The sequence below is a fragment of the Armigeres subalbatus genome, chromosome 1 (genome assembly GCF_024139115.2).
Source record: "Armigeres subalbatus isolate Guangzhou_Male chromosome 1, GZ_Asu_2, whole genome shotgun sequence".
NCBI classification, from domain to species: Eukaryota; Metazoa; Arthropoda; class Insecta; order Diptera; family Culicidae; genus Armigeres; species Armigeres subalbatus.
Window position 1 is genome coordinate 42,164,777 of NC_085139.1, and position 14,752 is coordinate 42,179,528.

General features: G+C 40.6%; 3 protein-coding genes across 23 annotated transcripts in view; all 3 read left to right on the plus strand.

The window, feature by feature from the left end:
• The window catches only part of LOC134224744 (solute carrier family 35 member F3), a 266,961-nt gene that overhangs the window by 168,325 nt on the left and 83,884 nt on the right, over positions 1–14,752 (plus strand). The window lies entirely within an intron of this gene.
• LOC134206120 (uncharacterized) lies at positions 9,066–9,808 on the plus strand. The gene is made up of 2 exons (XM_062681810.1): positions 9,066–9,213; positions 9,297–9,808. The coding sequence occupies exons 1-2, from the start codon at positions 9,066–9,068 to the stop codon at positions 9,806–9,808; spliced, it is 660 nt and encodes a 219-aa protein (XP_062537794.1).
• Positions 10,684–12,275, plus strand: LOC134206121 (uncharacterized). Its single transcript, XM_062681811.1, has 2 exons — positions 10,684–12,151; positions 12,214–12,275. Exons 1-2 carry the CDS (start codon positions 10,684–10,686, stop codon positions 12,273–12,275), a joined length of 1,530 nt encoding a protein of 509 aa, XP_062537795.1.

The window sequence follows — 14,752 nt, forward strand, 5'->3', positions numbered from 1 at the left end:
AACCCTCTACTCTGCTGTTAAAATTCAATAAAATCAGTCCAAAATCACTTGTCATAAGACGAGTTTGTACAATCCCATTTAATTCTGTCAAGGTACAATTAAGTGGTGGCATTAAATGGGATTGTACAAACTCGTCTTATGACAAGAGAAGGCATTCCACTAAAAAGCTCTAAATATTTTTTTAACAGTCCAAAATCTTTTCCCAAGAAAAGCAGTTGCATTTTAGAATAAACTCGAATAGTGCCAATAAAGTGAATTTATTCTTTGCTCGCCGTATTTAATTGGGTGTAACTTGGTGTCCGGATGTGCTAGGGGGCCATCCAGAAACCACGTGGTCATATTTTTGAAGATTTTCAACCCCCCCTATGTAACTATGTAACTAAAACATATGGTTAATCCGATCAATTTTGAAGATGGACAATTTCAACTGATTCAAAATCAAACTAAAACCCAGCATGTAAATTATAAATTTTCATTATTTCGAAAATTTTGATGATGTTATCATGTTGTAATGTGTATCAGGTGACCACGATTTTTGGGTTATCTAGAACTCGCATACCTTCGATGCATCAGGAGGATACAAACAAATGCGGACTCGCGAATATGTTATAAAAATTTCGAGAAAAATTTGTAATGGTTTAGAAATTTTCCAAAATATCGCTATATTTTTTAATTTCTTTATTGGTGATTTTTTTAAATGCATAATTGCAATTTTTGCTTTTACAAGTGCTAATTTATTATTGTTTTGTGGAAATTTTGCATTATTTGCAGTAATTCTATATTTATTTAATACTCATACCCTGATTTCTTTATTGGCAATTTCCTATTCTAAGGACTGTATCGAAAATAAGTTATCCACATCATTTTATTCGAATAAAATCGGATGAATTTTGAAAATTTATTAAAATTTGTCTAGCAATATATGTTAATTCAGTTTGTTAAGTTTTATGAAAAAATATAATACTGAACGAATATTGCACTCTTCCAACATTTATTCGAGCATTTTTCTCCCTGCTCACAAATCGACATAAAATTGCCTCGTTTTTTAACATGATTATTTTCTGGTACAAATTCCGGTCATTTGATTTTGGTTTTCTTCCTTTTCCGACAGGTTAGCAAACGTGTAGTATTCCCCAAGCTTGTCGACAATGAATTTTTACCTTTGGGGGTGGATAGCGAAACACTTGGTCAAATTATCCACCTTGATGCCCTTCTTCCGGAGTCATGTGTCCAAAACTCGAATTTCAATATCACTTTCAATTTGCGATTCGTCGGAAACAACAAATTTTCAACAAACAAACAAATCCTTATTTGAAACTTAACATATGAATACATCGATTGCAGGGTAAAACAAACCAATACTTTCGTGAGCTTCAGAGTAGTAGCACTTTGAAAGTGGATAACTTATTTTCGATACAGTCCTTATTATGGAAAATTTCTATTTTTTCTCTAATAAATAGATTTTCAATCTAGAGCTGGCTCATCTCTCAAAATTTCTAATTTTTCATTGAAATTTTATTATGATATTGACTCGTGGAATCCAATGATGCCATACTAAAAATATTTTCTCGGTCACTCTGATGTATTTCGAATAATTTCCCAAGGAACTTCTATTTCACATCTCGAATATGCTTCAGTCAATGGTCCTTTCATAAGCGACTCATAGAGGAATGAATGTATTATAGATCAATTATCATTTTGGAGTTCGGATCATTCGATTTATCCAATTAACCAAATTATGAATGATGTATGATATAATATCCCATTAGGTCTAATGGGTTGATATGACAATTGTTATTTGTACAAGCTACTACAGACATTTTAGTTAAGAAATTTTTTTTGAGCTTTTTAATGGAATGTCTTTACTTGTCATAAGACGAGTTTGTAACTTCCCATTCAATTCCACCACTTGATTGTACCTTGACAGATACGTATTTCGACGTCAACAGTAGGGGAAGGTGGGTAGACTTGATCCCCGGGGGAGTTGATCACCCCCTGTTTTATCGAGAACTAAAGTAGTTTTGTTCTAGCGTATTTTTTAATATAGATCCTCTAAACAAATGACTCTTATGTGGTGTGTTATTTTTTGGATTGACAACCTTATTTATTCTTTAGATTTTTTTATTGGCCACGCAAAATTTGAACTACTTTTCATAACAATGACCGAATGCTTTCGTTTTTTCACAGCACAAAGCCATAAATATGCTTAATGATCTGTACTGATGAAAATGTCAAAATTCCATCAAAGTTTTAGGATATTTGGATTTGAAGTTATTGCCTCAATATGGGGACACTTGATCCCCCATTAGTCACCCATACAAAAATTTGTCGAAAAAATTCAAAAAAATTTAAATCTGTATTCAGGCTTCTAATTTTTTGTAGATTTGACAGATGTGATGAAGTTTTGGCAGGAAAAAACATTTATTGCGTAGATATCGTAAAAAGGGGATCAAGTCTCCCCAAATTTTAAAATTGCACGTGCTGCCGAATTCAATAAAAAAAATCGTTCATGTATACGCACAGCAATTCGAAAATTCTGTATATTTTGAAGGAAAAATAGTAAAAAAATCTGAGGACACCTTTCTAATTTTATCAAAGCAAGTTCTTGAAGAGGGATCAATTTCCCCCGAAAATTCAAAAAGTCGAATTTTGACAGCACTCCAAAAAAACGATTGTGTATCAATAACAACAATAATTTAAGAACTGTCATACATCAGTAAAGTTACATACTATATTTCTTAGAGAATCTGTGTGGAAATCGCGAAAGTTTATTTATTTTTGGCTGTGGTATATCGGAAATCAGAAAAGCGGATCAAGTCTACCCAGTCTCCCCTAAGGTCGTCTTCAGTGTTTCGTACTTGACTCGACTTAGGTTAAACAAAACTTTTAGGTTTTAATCATTCAAGTCCGTGAACCCAGTGCTTCTAAGGCCCTACAAAAAAGTCATAATCATTGTGCAACTTGATGTTGACTCAAGATAATTTTGGGTACCTTGTCTCTTGGATCTCATGTTAATGGAAATTAGGATCATATGCTTTTTTCATCGGATTGGGTACATACCGATGATGAGGACATTACAAATGTCGTGGGCTGAACTTGAGAGCATTTTGGAGTACGTATTCCTGAATACTAATCACTGGCTTAACGTTCAGGATGACCCATCTTATCTGAGTGTTCAGAATGATTCAAACATTTCAACTTCATTTGCATGCTCTTAGAATCGAAATCTTCACAAGGTTTCGGATAACTGAGTTTTCAGGGTCAGTCAAATTTGAGCTCCCATATTTTTTTCTGTAAAGCCAATATCTAGATGAACAATTTTACTGAAGAAAATGATGGCCTAGCTCTCTTTTGTGATTTAATAGACAATCTAAAACGCTGGGCATATATGACCCATCCGTCCTGAAAGGGTTGAGATTTGTTTTGGAATTCAATGTCAATCGTTATTATAACACTTATTTATTACCCTAGGGGGTTTTAGGAATAGGAGTGTTTTTTTCTGGAACACTGCCACTTTTTTCATATCGCAGGACTCTTCTTAGTTCTAAGACCCTTTTATGAATTTAAAAAGCATTTTATTTAGAATTTCATGTTGATTTTTTAAATGCAAACTTCTCTATGTCATAACCTTTCTCATACGCACATTTGTGCAATATTGATCGCAATTTTGTGCATTATTGATCGAAAAATTTAATAATGCACCTAAATGTTCTAATTAGGTGCATTATTAAATTTTACGATCAATTATCCTAATTATCCAATATCATAAAAACTAGGCTTCTTAATCCTAAATCATTGCCTACATTTATTGCTTGGATTAATTTTAAATTCCAAGATCTTCCTAATTTTCAAGAATAATTATTCTGGAGTAGCAAGGGATTCCTTCAGAATATTTAGAAGAAATTCTTCGGAGTCTCCACGGAAAAATCTTCAGTATTTCAACGACTTTTTTTTCGAAATTCTGTGGAAGAGTTCCTAAGAAAGGTTCGGTAGAAATTTTGAAGAACTAGAAGAATCCGTAGAAGGATCCGAAATGCATATTTACGATGTAAATTCCAATAAACATCAAATTCCGAAGAATTTACAAAGAGCGTAAAAATTTTCATTTCAAGATTCCAAATTTGAAAACAAAAATCCAAAAACAAAAAATCAACGGTAATATCAAAGTGTTTCATGTGGCATTGGCTATTTAATTTCTCATGAAAATTCAGAAGATTTTTTTTTGAAAAATTTAGAAGTCTTCTTCTTCTTCTATGGCTCCATATTCCAACTGGAAGTTGGTCTGCTTTTCAACTTAGTTTATTCTATTAGCATTTCCTCAGTTATAAATTGGAAGTTTTAAATGCCTGCCATTGTACGATTATATATCTTGTGTAGCAAGTACGATGGATACATTATACCTAGGGTGTCGACAATGTTTGACTCCCGAAAACATCCTAGGAACGAGAATCGAACTCGTCATCTCCGGATTGGCAATCCTACGCCTTTGCTCGTAAGGCTAACTGGAGACTGAACATTTTGAAGTGCAACTTATTTTGGAAATGAAAAAGAATTTCTGGTGAAGATTCGGAAGAACTTGTCGAAGAAATTCATTAGAATGTAAAAAAAAATGTGAAAATATGACCATTTAATTCAACCGAAAATTATATGTGAATACCACGAGACTGTGTTGAATTTTGAGACAGAATTCACATGGATTTTTTCGGCATTTACACTGGAGATGTTTTGTTTTTCATGACCAATTTATAGTAAAATTTACAAGCAAAATTTTTCCAGAGAGAATTGTTCAAAAAACATTCTGAATGCTAGCACTTTATCAGGATTGTATGAAGTAAGGTCAAAGTTTTTACAGGAAATTTCTTTACTGGATTTTTCCTGAATATCCACAAGAAATTCTTTTGAAGATTTTTCTTTGATTATTGTAAAAACATGAACAGTTTTCAAAATTGTAGCTGTAGTCCGCTGATGCAAAAGTGTCGGCGGCGTGATGCCAAAAACCATCTGCGGCGGAATTAAAAAAAATATTTTTTCATTTTTCTTTTCCAAATTTTTTTTGTGGAAATTGAGACTGAAACGCAACATGTTTTTTCGTTTATTTTTTTATGGAAATAGGATCTAAGGCTAATGTTGCGGGAGGTGCAACTAGACGCCGATTCTTCCAGCAGACAGACAAATAATACTGTCATTTTGGTCAGCTACAAAGCTGTAATATACATTTATTTAATAATACATATAATCAAAAACATACTACAGCGTATTACTCACAAATTCGGTGAAATTATTACGGAGCACAATAAGCTCCTGCTTTGTTACACCTCCTCACAAGTTACAATACGTACATTACACATAGGGCTACTGTGGCTCTAGGGATGCTTAAATTTTTAACAATTATTAAATATTGGAAGTTCTAATTTAAAATGCGTTTGCGCAACAGCTAAGTTGGTCAATGAACTCAGATATGCATCGGCGTTGCGACCAACGCTGCGTTACCGGGTTTTCTCGATGCTTAATGCTAAATTCTTTTTAACACTGAGTTCAAAAGACGCTACGTGGGCATCGGCCCTAAGATGCGCTTTGCGTTTAATGATTAAATCATTAAATTTTGATGATTTGTATTTTTACACCGCTATTGTTATTCACCAAAAACCAAAAAACCACGTGGTTCGAGAGCAACACCCCCCTCCCCCCATGTGGCTTATCGTGGTCATTTTCCAAACCCCTCCCTCCCCCCATATATGACCACGTGGTTTCTGGACGGCCCCTAGTGAGTCAGTGCCGTTCTAGTAGGGCCTTTAAGGCCACATCCTGCCACTCCCGAGAAGTTGGAGCAACACTAACTTTTAAAATGTATTGTTTTAGTTGCAGTTCTGAAAATTTTTTATATAGGGCATACGATGCCAACCAATATATATATTATGAATTCGTAGTCGATGTCGAAGTCGATGAAATTTTCAACCTAAAAGTCCGCCGCTTCTCGATCTAACTAGGAAGCAATCTCGTCACTTCCACCTTATAAATGCCTTTACCCAGTAGGTTATTTAAGGTAGGTGAAGAGGCCCCAAAACGCCCCTCCGAGGCAAAACGCCTTTTGTGGTTTCCCTCGTATTTACCGTCATTAAGATGGCCGTAACAAAACTAGATCTAAAATTATGTAGGTTAGGCGAAAAAAGTTTCAAAGTAGTGTATGGGAAGGTCGGAAAAACCAAAAATTTCCACATTTTGAAGAAACATCTAACATTTTGTCGAGGCAAAATGCCCTACTGGCTCTAACCTACAATGTACTTGCGTCTCCACGCACTATCCATACCAGAATGCTGATTCGCCGACGCGTGGTGCTTTATTCCCTAGGAGCTGCCAGCTAAAAGGCGTTTTGCCTCATGAGTTTTCCGGCAATTAAATATCACCACTTTTTTGAAATGTGAATATTATCAATATGATTGAGATTTTTGTCAATTTTTTAATGGCATCAACTAGTTATCTTGTTTAACTGTTACATAATGTAAAAATACCTATGAATAGCGTTACAAATAAGACAATAAAGCAGTATTTGCTTAGCTAGGGCATATTGCCCCCCCTTCCCCTATCATGGTTGTTTTATAGAGCAAGAACCGAATTCGCCAATTATATGAGTCCAAACAAAATAATGAATTGAACAATTTTACAAGATTACGAGATTTTGTTAGTTACGATTGATCATGAAGATAAAGCAAATTGACATGCATCCATACATGAGGTTTTGTGTATCTAAATCCGCTGTGGGATTCTTCCATCTTTCCAAAGTTATGTGCCACAATCAAACAATGCGGCCAACTTACTTACTTATGGATCCTGTACACCTCCGGTGGTGCAAAGGGCCGACTTGAAAGATCTCCATCCTGAACGTTCCCCGGCTATCGCTTTAACCTGTTGCCAGGTTAGATTTCGGTCGACTTCTTTTATTTCTTTATTGAGGCTTCGCCGCCATGAGCCTCTGGATCTGCCACTGCTACGATGTCCCGCTGAGTTCCAGTCTAATGCTTGTTTACAGATTTCTTTTCCGCCCCTACGTAGAGTGTGGCCGACCCAGCCCCACTTCCGATCCCGAATTTCTGTTGCTATCGACCTCTGGTGACAACGACGATGGAGCTCGTTGTTTGAGATCCAGTTGTGAGGCCACCAGGCTTATATACCGCAAGCATCTGTTAATGAACACCTGCACTGCCGTTCTACGCATGCTTGTATCAAATTCAAAAAAACGACAAATGAGAAAATGGCATTTGAAATTGAACACTAATTTTCATTGCTGGCGTATAACCATAATGCAATATAAAATTATTACATCACAGAACCATTCAGAAGACTTCATTTCATAGAAATCATTCTTATTTTTCACTCACAAATAGAATTTGCGACAATGATCATGAAAATAGTTTGGCGGGACAGTTATGCCGAGAAATAGAGCACTTGTTTTATGGTTTCTACGCATATCAGCCTCGTTCAATGCATGATTCCGTGAATGACTACTGCGATTGACATATGTCTCCACATGCTTTATCTATGGAAGTGAACCTTCCACGTGGTAGAAGTGATTATGTCGCTTAGAATGAGTATTGTACAAATTTCCCTCATTAAACCAATGCAACAGGCTAAGATTGCAAGATCTAAACAGAAAATGCTATTTCAATGTGTGTTGCTCCATAAAATAACAGAATCCGCCATAATGATGAATTTAATCACCGCGAGACAATTATGCGTAGAAATTAAGCAATGGGACAAATAGACTTGATGTTGTTTTCAATGATTTTCCGAACAAAGTTCGAAATCTGTTAGAGTTTTCTAAAAGTATACATCAAAATAGACTGCTCTATGGTGAAAAGTCAAAATCCACAAAAACTAACATGGGACAACTATGCGTAGAAGGGCAGTGCAGCCGTTGAGTGTTCTCCACTGATACACACCATGTTTCGCTAGCGTATAACAGCACAGATTTCACGTTAGAGTTGAAAATTCGTATTTTGGTGCGTTCACTTATCTGCCTGTTTTTCCAGATATTTCTTAAACTCGCAAAGGCAGCCCTTGCTTTTTTGATCCGTTCGCCTATTTCGATCTTGGTACCGCCGTCTGACGCCATTTGGCTACCAAGATATTGGAAGCTTTCAACATTCTCTACTGGTTGCCCGGCTACTGTGAAACTGGAAGGAGTCACCGTGTTTACATCCAACGATTTGATTTTGTTGACGTTGATGACTAAACCTGCTGATAAGGAGCGCTCGGCAAGGTCGTTGAGCTTACTCTGCGTATCAGAGCGCCGTTGCGCGAGGAGTGCAACGTCATCAGCCAGTTCGATGTCGTTTAGGTGCTCCATGGTTATAGGCTGCCATAACAGCCCGCTGTTTGGTTCGCGGTCAATCGCATCTACCAGAATCTTGTCGATTACGATGAGGAACTGTAACGGTGATAGAATACATCCTTGCCTCACACCAGCTACGACCCGGATAGGGTCGGACAGGACCCCATTGTGCAGCACTCTACACGAAAAGGCCTCGTACTGTGCTTCGATGAGGCCGATGATTTTCTCAGGAACTCCCTTGCGTCTCAGGGCGCCCCACATATTCTCGTGATTGAGACGGTCGAAAGCTTTTTCGTAGTCAATGAATACCAAGTAAAGGGACTCTTGGAACTCGTTGACCTGCTCCAGAATGATGCTCTCACCTTTACGACAATCGTCGTCTTTGTTAACCATTCCCGCCAATTGTTAACTTGCTCTACTTTCTGTGTACAAAAGAAGCAACAATATAGATGTAGTTTAGTTGAATTTGTAAAACCATACCTGTTACGCGTTATTTTTTCTCTCCGATCACAACCCCGTAGTTCGCCGGCGTTTTTTCAGACTTTCACAGAATCATATGGTCCTTCGAGCCGGATCGCGGATATTCTCGCCGTGAAACGCCGTATCGATCAGTTTGTATCGCGAGTGTAGGCCTCGTCGCCCGCCAATAAGGCCATTAGTGGAACTGCCTATCCGTGATACAGTAATCGAAAAAACTCTCTGTGAGACTTAAAGTGCCCAAGTGAATTATTGTACGATGGAGGAATTAGTCCGTGATCGAAAATCCCTTGATCCTCGGATCAAACGTATATCCGATGTGGTGGTCAAATTGAAGCCAGAAACGGCTGAAGAAACCGAGATTCAAACGGAGCTAGAAGTGCTCGGTGATATTTGGGCTACTTATGGTACAGTGCATACAATGATGCTATCGAGCAGCAGTGCAATTTCGAAAGTGTATATATCACCCTGAAAAATCGACTATTAAAAGTGCTAAGAGTGATAAAAGATCGTGTTGGCAGTAGAGAAGAGCGATCGAACAGTGCGGTGATAAATCAACTTGCACAGCAGCAAGCCGAGTTAATTCGGTTGATGTCAGATCGAATGTCCGTCGGCGCGAGTACATCTTCTGCTGCTTTAAGTGCTGTACCTGCCATACCATTGTCGGGTCTAAAACTACTGCGTATGAATTTGCCTGTGTTCAGTGGAAACTATCTCGAGTGGCAATCTTTCATCGATCTGTTTCGTAGCATGGTTGATCAGAACCCTTCCCTAAGAGATAGCCAAAAATTATACTTTCTCAAAACCAATCTCTCCGGTGAAGCGGCGTCGCTCATTTCACATCTCAAAATTGAGGATGCAAATTACGCTCCTGCTCTGGAAAAGCTAAAGTCACGCTACGATAAACCACTAGAGATAGCCCACAAGCACATCGCACGCTTTCTGAATCAACCATCAGACGATGACATCACCGTCTGCCGATGGATTGCGCTCTCTACATGATGTCTCTGATGAAGTTGTTCGCGCTCTACAAGCTATGCAGAGAAAGGATCGTGACACGTGGCTACTCTTCATTCTCATCGAAAAGCTCGATCATGAAACCAAACAGCTCTGGTACCAGAGAGTTGCTGATATGCCCGAAACAGCCATAACCCTAAAGGCATTCCTTTCGTTCATCGACTCCCGCAGTTTTGCTTTGCAATCTTCACAGCCCGTCAAGCAACGAGCCGTTGCTACCTATGAAGCCCCATATGAAGCCATCGTATAGGGGAGCAACAACATTCGTCGCCACGGACGTGTATCCGAACTGCGACGTGTGTAACAGATCGCCCCATCCACTCTATCAGTGTGGAAAATTCATTCATATGAACTCAGAGGAAAGACTTTCTGCGGTTAGGGAACAAAGGTTGATTCTACTGCTAATTTCGACGCATCTAACGTGCTACTCGCCACCGTTTCCATTAATGTCTTAGATAAGCAAGGGCGGCCGCATACCTGTCGCGCCGTCTTGGATTGCGCGTCTCAAGTAAGTTTCATCGGTGAAAGTTTGTGTAGAAAACTAAATCTGGATTTAATGGAGGCCGATATGGATCTAGAAGGTATCTCGTCAACTCCCGCTCATGAAGATAAATGCGTCGAAATAGTTGTAGCATCCCGTTGCTCAGACTATCGAACCACAGTTCCGTGCAAGATGGATACACAGCTAGGTGTTTCAATCTGCCAAGTTTATGGACAAGAAGAAGGCGGAGGTGAAAAATTTATTTTCGGTGCAAAATATAAACAAACTGGCTGGTTCTCCCATACTACAATCCAAGATGGCTGAATCGTGAATTTGGCAGATTGGAACACCTAGTGGTGTATTCATCTTGGTTCCGTGTATGGTGCTTGAGAAAATCACTAAAACGCTTCCAGTGAAAGCAGCGAACATCGACGGTTGGCGCATCCCAACAGAGATCAATCTGGCCGATCCCCTGTTTCACCTTCCTGGTAAAATACACGTTCTGCTTGGGATTGAACTCTTTTTCCAGCTGTTAGAGCCTGGAAAAATTTCTCTATGCCCTGACGACAATCTTCCAACGTTGCACAACACCAAACTAGGTTGGGTTGTTGCTGGTCGCGTTCGTGATATCAATGTAGCACCGAACACATCGTCTCCAACGTGTTTGTTGGCTACTGCCGATAACAGCCTGGATCAGCAATTACGTCATTTCTGGGAGTTGGAGGAGTATTCGAAAACGGCACCGCATCTCAGTGAAGAAGAAAAGCAGTGTGAAGATCACTTCTACAAGCACACTATTCGAAACGCGTCTGGAAAATATACTGTCCGTTTACCTTTCTTGCACTCTCCAAGTCAACTAGGCGATTCGAAACAAATGGCCGAGGAACGTCTGAGTCACATTGAAAGGAAACTGAATCGGAATCTCTATCTCAAGCAAGAGTACCATTCGTTTCTCAAGGAATACTGTGAGCTGGGGCATATGACACTAACTGAAAGCCCTGCACCGAAAAATACAGTCTACTTACCTCATCATTGTGTTGTAAAGGAGGATAGTTCAACAACAAAATGTCGCGTCGTCTTCGATGCCTCCGCGAAAACCACCAGCGGAAAATCCCTCAATGAAGTGCTGATGACTGGTCCCGTTTTGCAGGACTCTATAGTTAATATTCTCCTACGCTTTCGGTTCCCAGCAGTGGTGGTTACTGGTGACATAAAGCAGATGTATCGCATGGTTGAGGTACATGAAACGGATCGTGATTTCCAACGTATTCTATGGCGATTTTCCTGTGACGAGCCGGTGAAAGAATATCGTCTCAACACGGTTACCTACGGAACAAAGAGCGCTTCATATCTAGCGACTAAATGTGTCCAGCAGCTGTTGGAATCCCATAGAGAGCAGTTTCCGGCAGCGGTTGCAAAGGCAGAACAGAGCACTTACGTTGACGATGTCCTCACTGGTTCTGACACGGAAGACGAAGCAATAATTTTGCGACAGCAGTTAACAACTATATTCGCCGCCGGTGGTTTCCACCTGCGGAAGTGGGCGTCTAATAGTCCACCGGTTCTCAATGGCATCCCAGCAGAAGATCGAGAAGTGAAACTACCAATCGAGCTCAACGACACGCGCACCATTAAGGCCCTCGGCATCCACTGGCAGCCGTGCACCGACGCATTCCAGTTTTTCTATACACCGAACAAGATCCTTCAGCCCACAAAACGGACCATGCTTTCACAAATTGCCAGTATCTTCGACCCGCTAGGATTGCTGGCACCAATAGTCGTCAAAGCGAAGCTGGTCATGCAACAATTGTGGGAACTGAAGGTGGACTGGGACGAAAGTCTCCCCGGTGAGTTGGTTCAAAATTGGCTCTCGTTTGTGCAAAATCTTTCCGATCTTCAATATTTGCAGGTACCGCGACGAATAATCGGCATGCAAGGTGCGTGCCGTATCTCTCTGCACGGCTACAGTGATGCCTCCGAGCGGGCCATGGGTGCGTGCGTGTATATTGAAACCGTGGAAAAGTACAACAACGCATCATCGCACCTATTGTGTGCAAAATCGAAAACAGCACCTATCGGGAATGGACGAACAACACTACCTCGTTTGGAGCTATGCGCGGCGGTGATACTAGCACGACTGATAGCGAATGTTATGGCTGCAACATCTATTTCTTTCCACGAAGTACGCGCACACTCAGACTCGACAGTGGCACTATCTTGGATATATGGCGGTGCGTGGCGGTGGAAGACCTTCGTCGCCAATCGAGTGGCTGAGATCACTACTCATCTACCTGCAATCAACTGGCAGCACGTCGACACTCATAACTACACGCTTAAAATCAATAACACAGAGATGTGTTTGCATCACACAAAACGGACCTAATGCGGAACATCCCCTAGATGAGCGATAGTTACACAGCCACAAAAATAGTTCGTGTAGTTTTATTAAAGCTTGGATTTCAATATTTTCAACAGTATTTGGTTCCTCATGAAACAAGGAATCTGTAAAATCGTTTACATGTTGAAAAGGACCGTTATCACGATCGTACGAGGCTTTTTTGTACCTGTGTAACTGTCGCTCATCTAGGGGATGTTCCGCATTAGGTCCGTTTTGTGTGATGCAAACACATCTCTGTGTTATTGATTTTAAGCGTGTACCCAGCAGATTTGATCTCTCGCGGAGTGATACCCGAGCAAATGATTAGCAACTCTCTTGGGTGGCATGGACCGGCTTGGGGAAAATCAACCAACCTTCAACCAACAAACTATCGCCGCTCTCGACATTACGCAACAACGACAAGTAGAAGAAGAGCAACGGTCGGTTGCAATAACCTACCTAACTGTTTATGAAAACCCTTTCCTCGACGCGATGCTTACCAGATACTACCCGAATCTCCAACTACTTCTACGCATTACAGCTCGTATGCTACGCTTCTGTGACCGTGAATATCAATTGACAAAGCGTCTGACACCACTGGAAATTGCCAATGCCATGCGAGTATATCTACATCACGTTCAGAATCAGCATTACAATAAAGAGATCCACCAACTGGGGCAGAAGCGAGAAGTAAACCGCTCCAGCCCCCTACACCAACTAAAACCGTTTCTGGATGAAAATCATCTTCTCAGGGTGGGCGGTAGGCTACAACTATCGGAATTGTCGTACGATATGATGCACCCTATCTTGCTTCCTCATAATTCAACGCTTACCGCTCTCAGCCTTTATCACGAGCATCATGAGCACTGTGGTCCACAATCGCTCCTGGTAGCTGTGCGACGACGTTTTTAGATTGTTCGCGGTACAAGCGACGCCAGAAAAGTGTGCAGAGCTTGCGTCGAATGTGTACGTGCGAAACCAGCCCCTCTACATCAACTAATGGGTCAACTACCTACGGATCGTCTGAAGCCGAATCCACCATTCTCCATTACAGGCATTGATTATGCCGGCCCAATTAATATTATCAGCCGCCGGGTGCGAGGTGTGGCAGCTAGCAAGGGATACATCGCATTGTTCATCTGTTTTTCGACTCGAGCAGTTCATCTCGAGGCAGTGTCCGACCTGAGCACGTCTGCATTTATTGCTGCCTTTACTCGCTTCTGCTGCCGATATGGTCGACCGAATAAGCTTTATTCAGATAATGCGATGAATCTTCGGGGAGCAGCTAAGAAATTTCGTGAGCTCTATGAAATGGTCAATACAACTATAAGTGCCGCCGAAATGGTCGACTACTTCACCAACAAAGGTATTGAGTGGCCTTGGGAAGCGGGTGTGAAAGTTGCCAAGGGATTGCTAAGCAAACTGGGAGATGAAGCTCATTTCACATTCGAAGAGCTGAGTACTGTTCTAGCGCAAGTGGCAGCCTGCATGAACTCTCGTCCGATTGCTCCTCTCTCTGATAACCCTAACGAACCTCAGCCTCTCACGGCAGTACACTTTCTCATCGGTAGACCTCTAAATATTGTACCTGAGATAAACCAGTTGGAACGTCGCATTGGATCTTTAAACAGGTGGGAATACGTACAGCGGCTATCTCAAGAATTTCGGACTAAGTGGCAGCGTTCGGCACCAAATGTTTCGGTCGGAGATTTTGTTCTACTCGTCGCAGATAATGAGAAGCCCAAGCAGTGGCCTTTGGGCCGTATTGTGGAAGTTTTTCCAGGAGTGGACGGTTGCGTTAGAGTGGTTTCCATTAGAACTACAAACGGTATCACCAGAAGAGATGTTCGACGAATCCGAAGACTCCCATTGGACGACGACGAATATGTTGCTGGTTGCAACGGTGCTGAAATTCCCCGAGGTAATTCGGTGGGCGGTTTATGTTGTAGCGGAATATGAGGACGCCACTACTTCCTATCTGTGTAACAATAAGTTGCACCTTCAATCAAATTTCTAATGAATTTCTGTCTCTCACCTTTACGACAATCGTCGTCTTTGTTAACCATTCCCG

Excerpts from the sequence above, each read along its gene's own strand:
- LOC134206121 (XM_062681811.1), top strand. The coding sequence starts at position 10,684 with ATGGTGCTTGAGAAAATCACTAAAACGCTTCCAGTGAAAGCAGCGAAC. Across the intron at positions 12,152-12,213 it reads CTGGGACGAAAGTCTCCCCG|GTACCGCGACGAATAATCGG; the intron begins GTGAGTTGGTTC and ends CAATATTTGCAG.
- LOC134206120 (XM_062681810.1), top strand. The coding sequence starts at position 9,066 with ATGGAGGAATTAGTCCGTGATCGAAAATCCCTTGATCCTCGGATCAAA. Across the intron at positions 9,214-9,296 it reads TGATATTTGGGCTACTTATG|TGCTAAGAGTGATAAAAGAT; the intron begins GTACAGTGCATA and ends GACTATTAAAAG.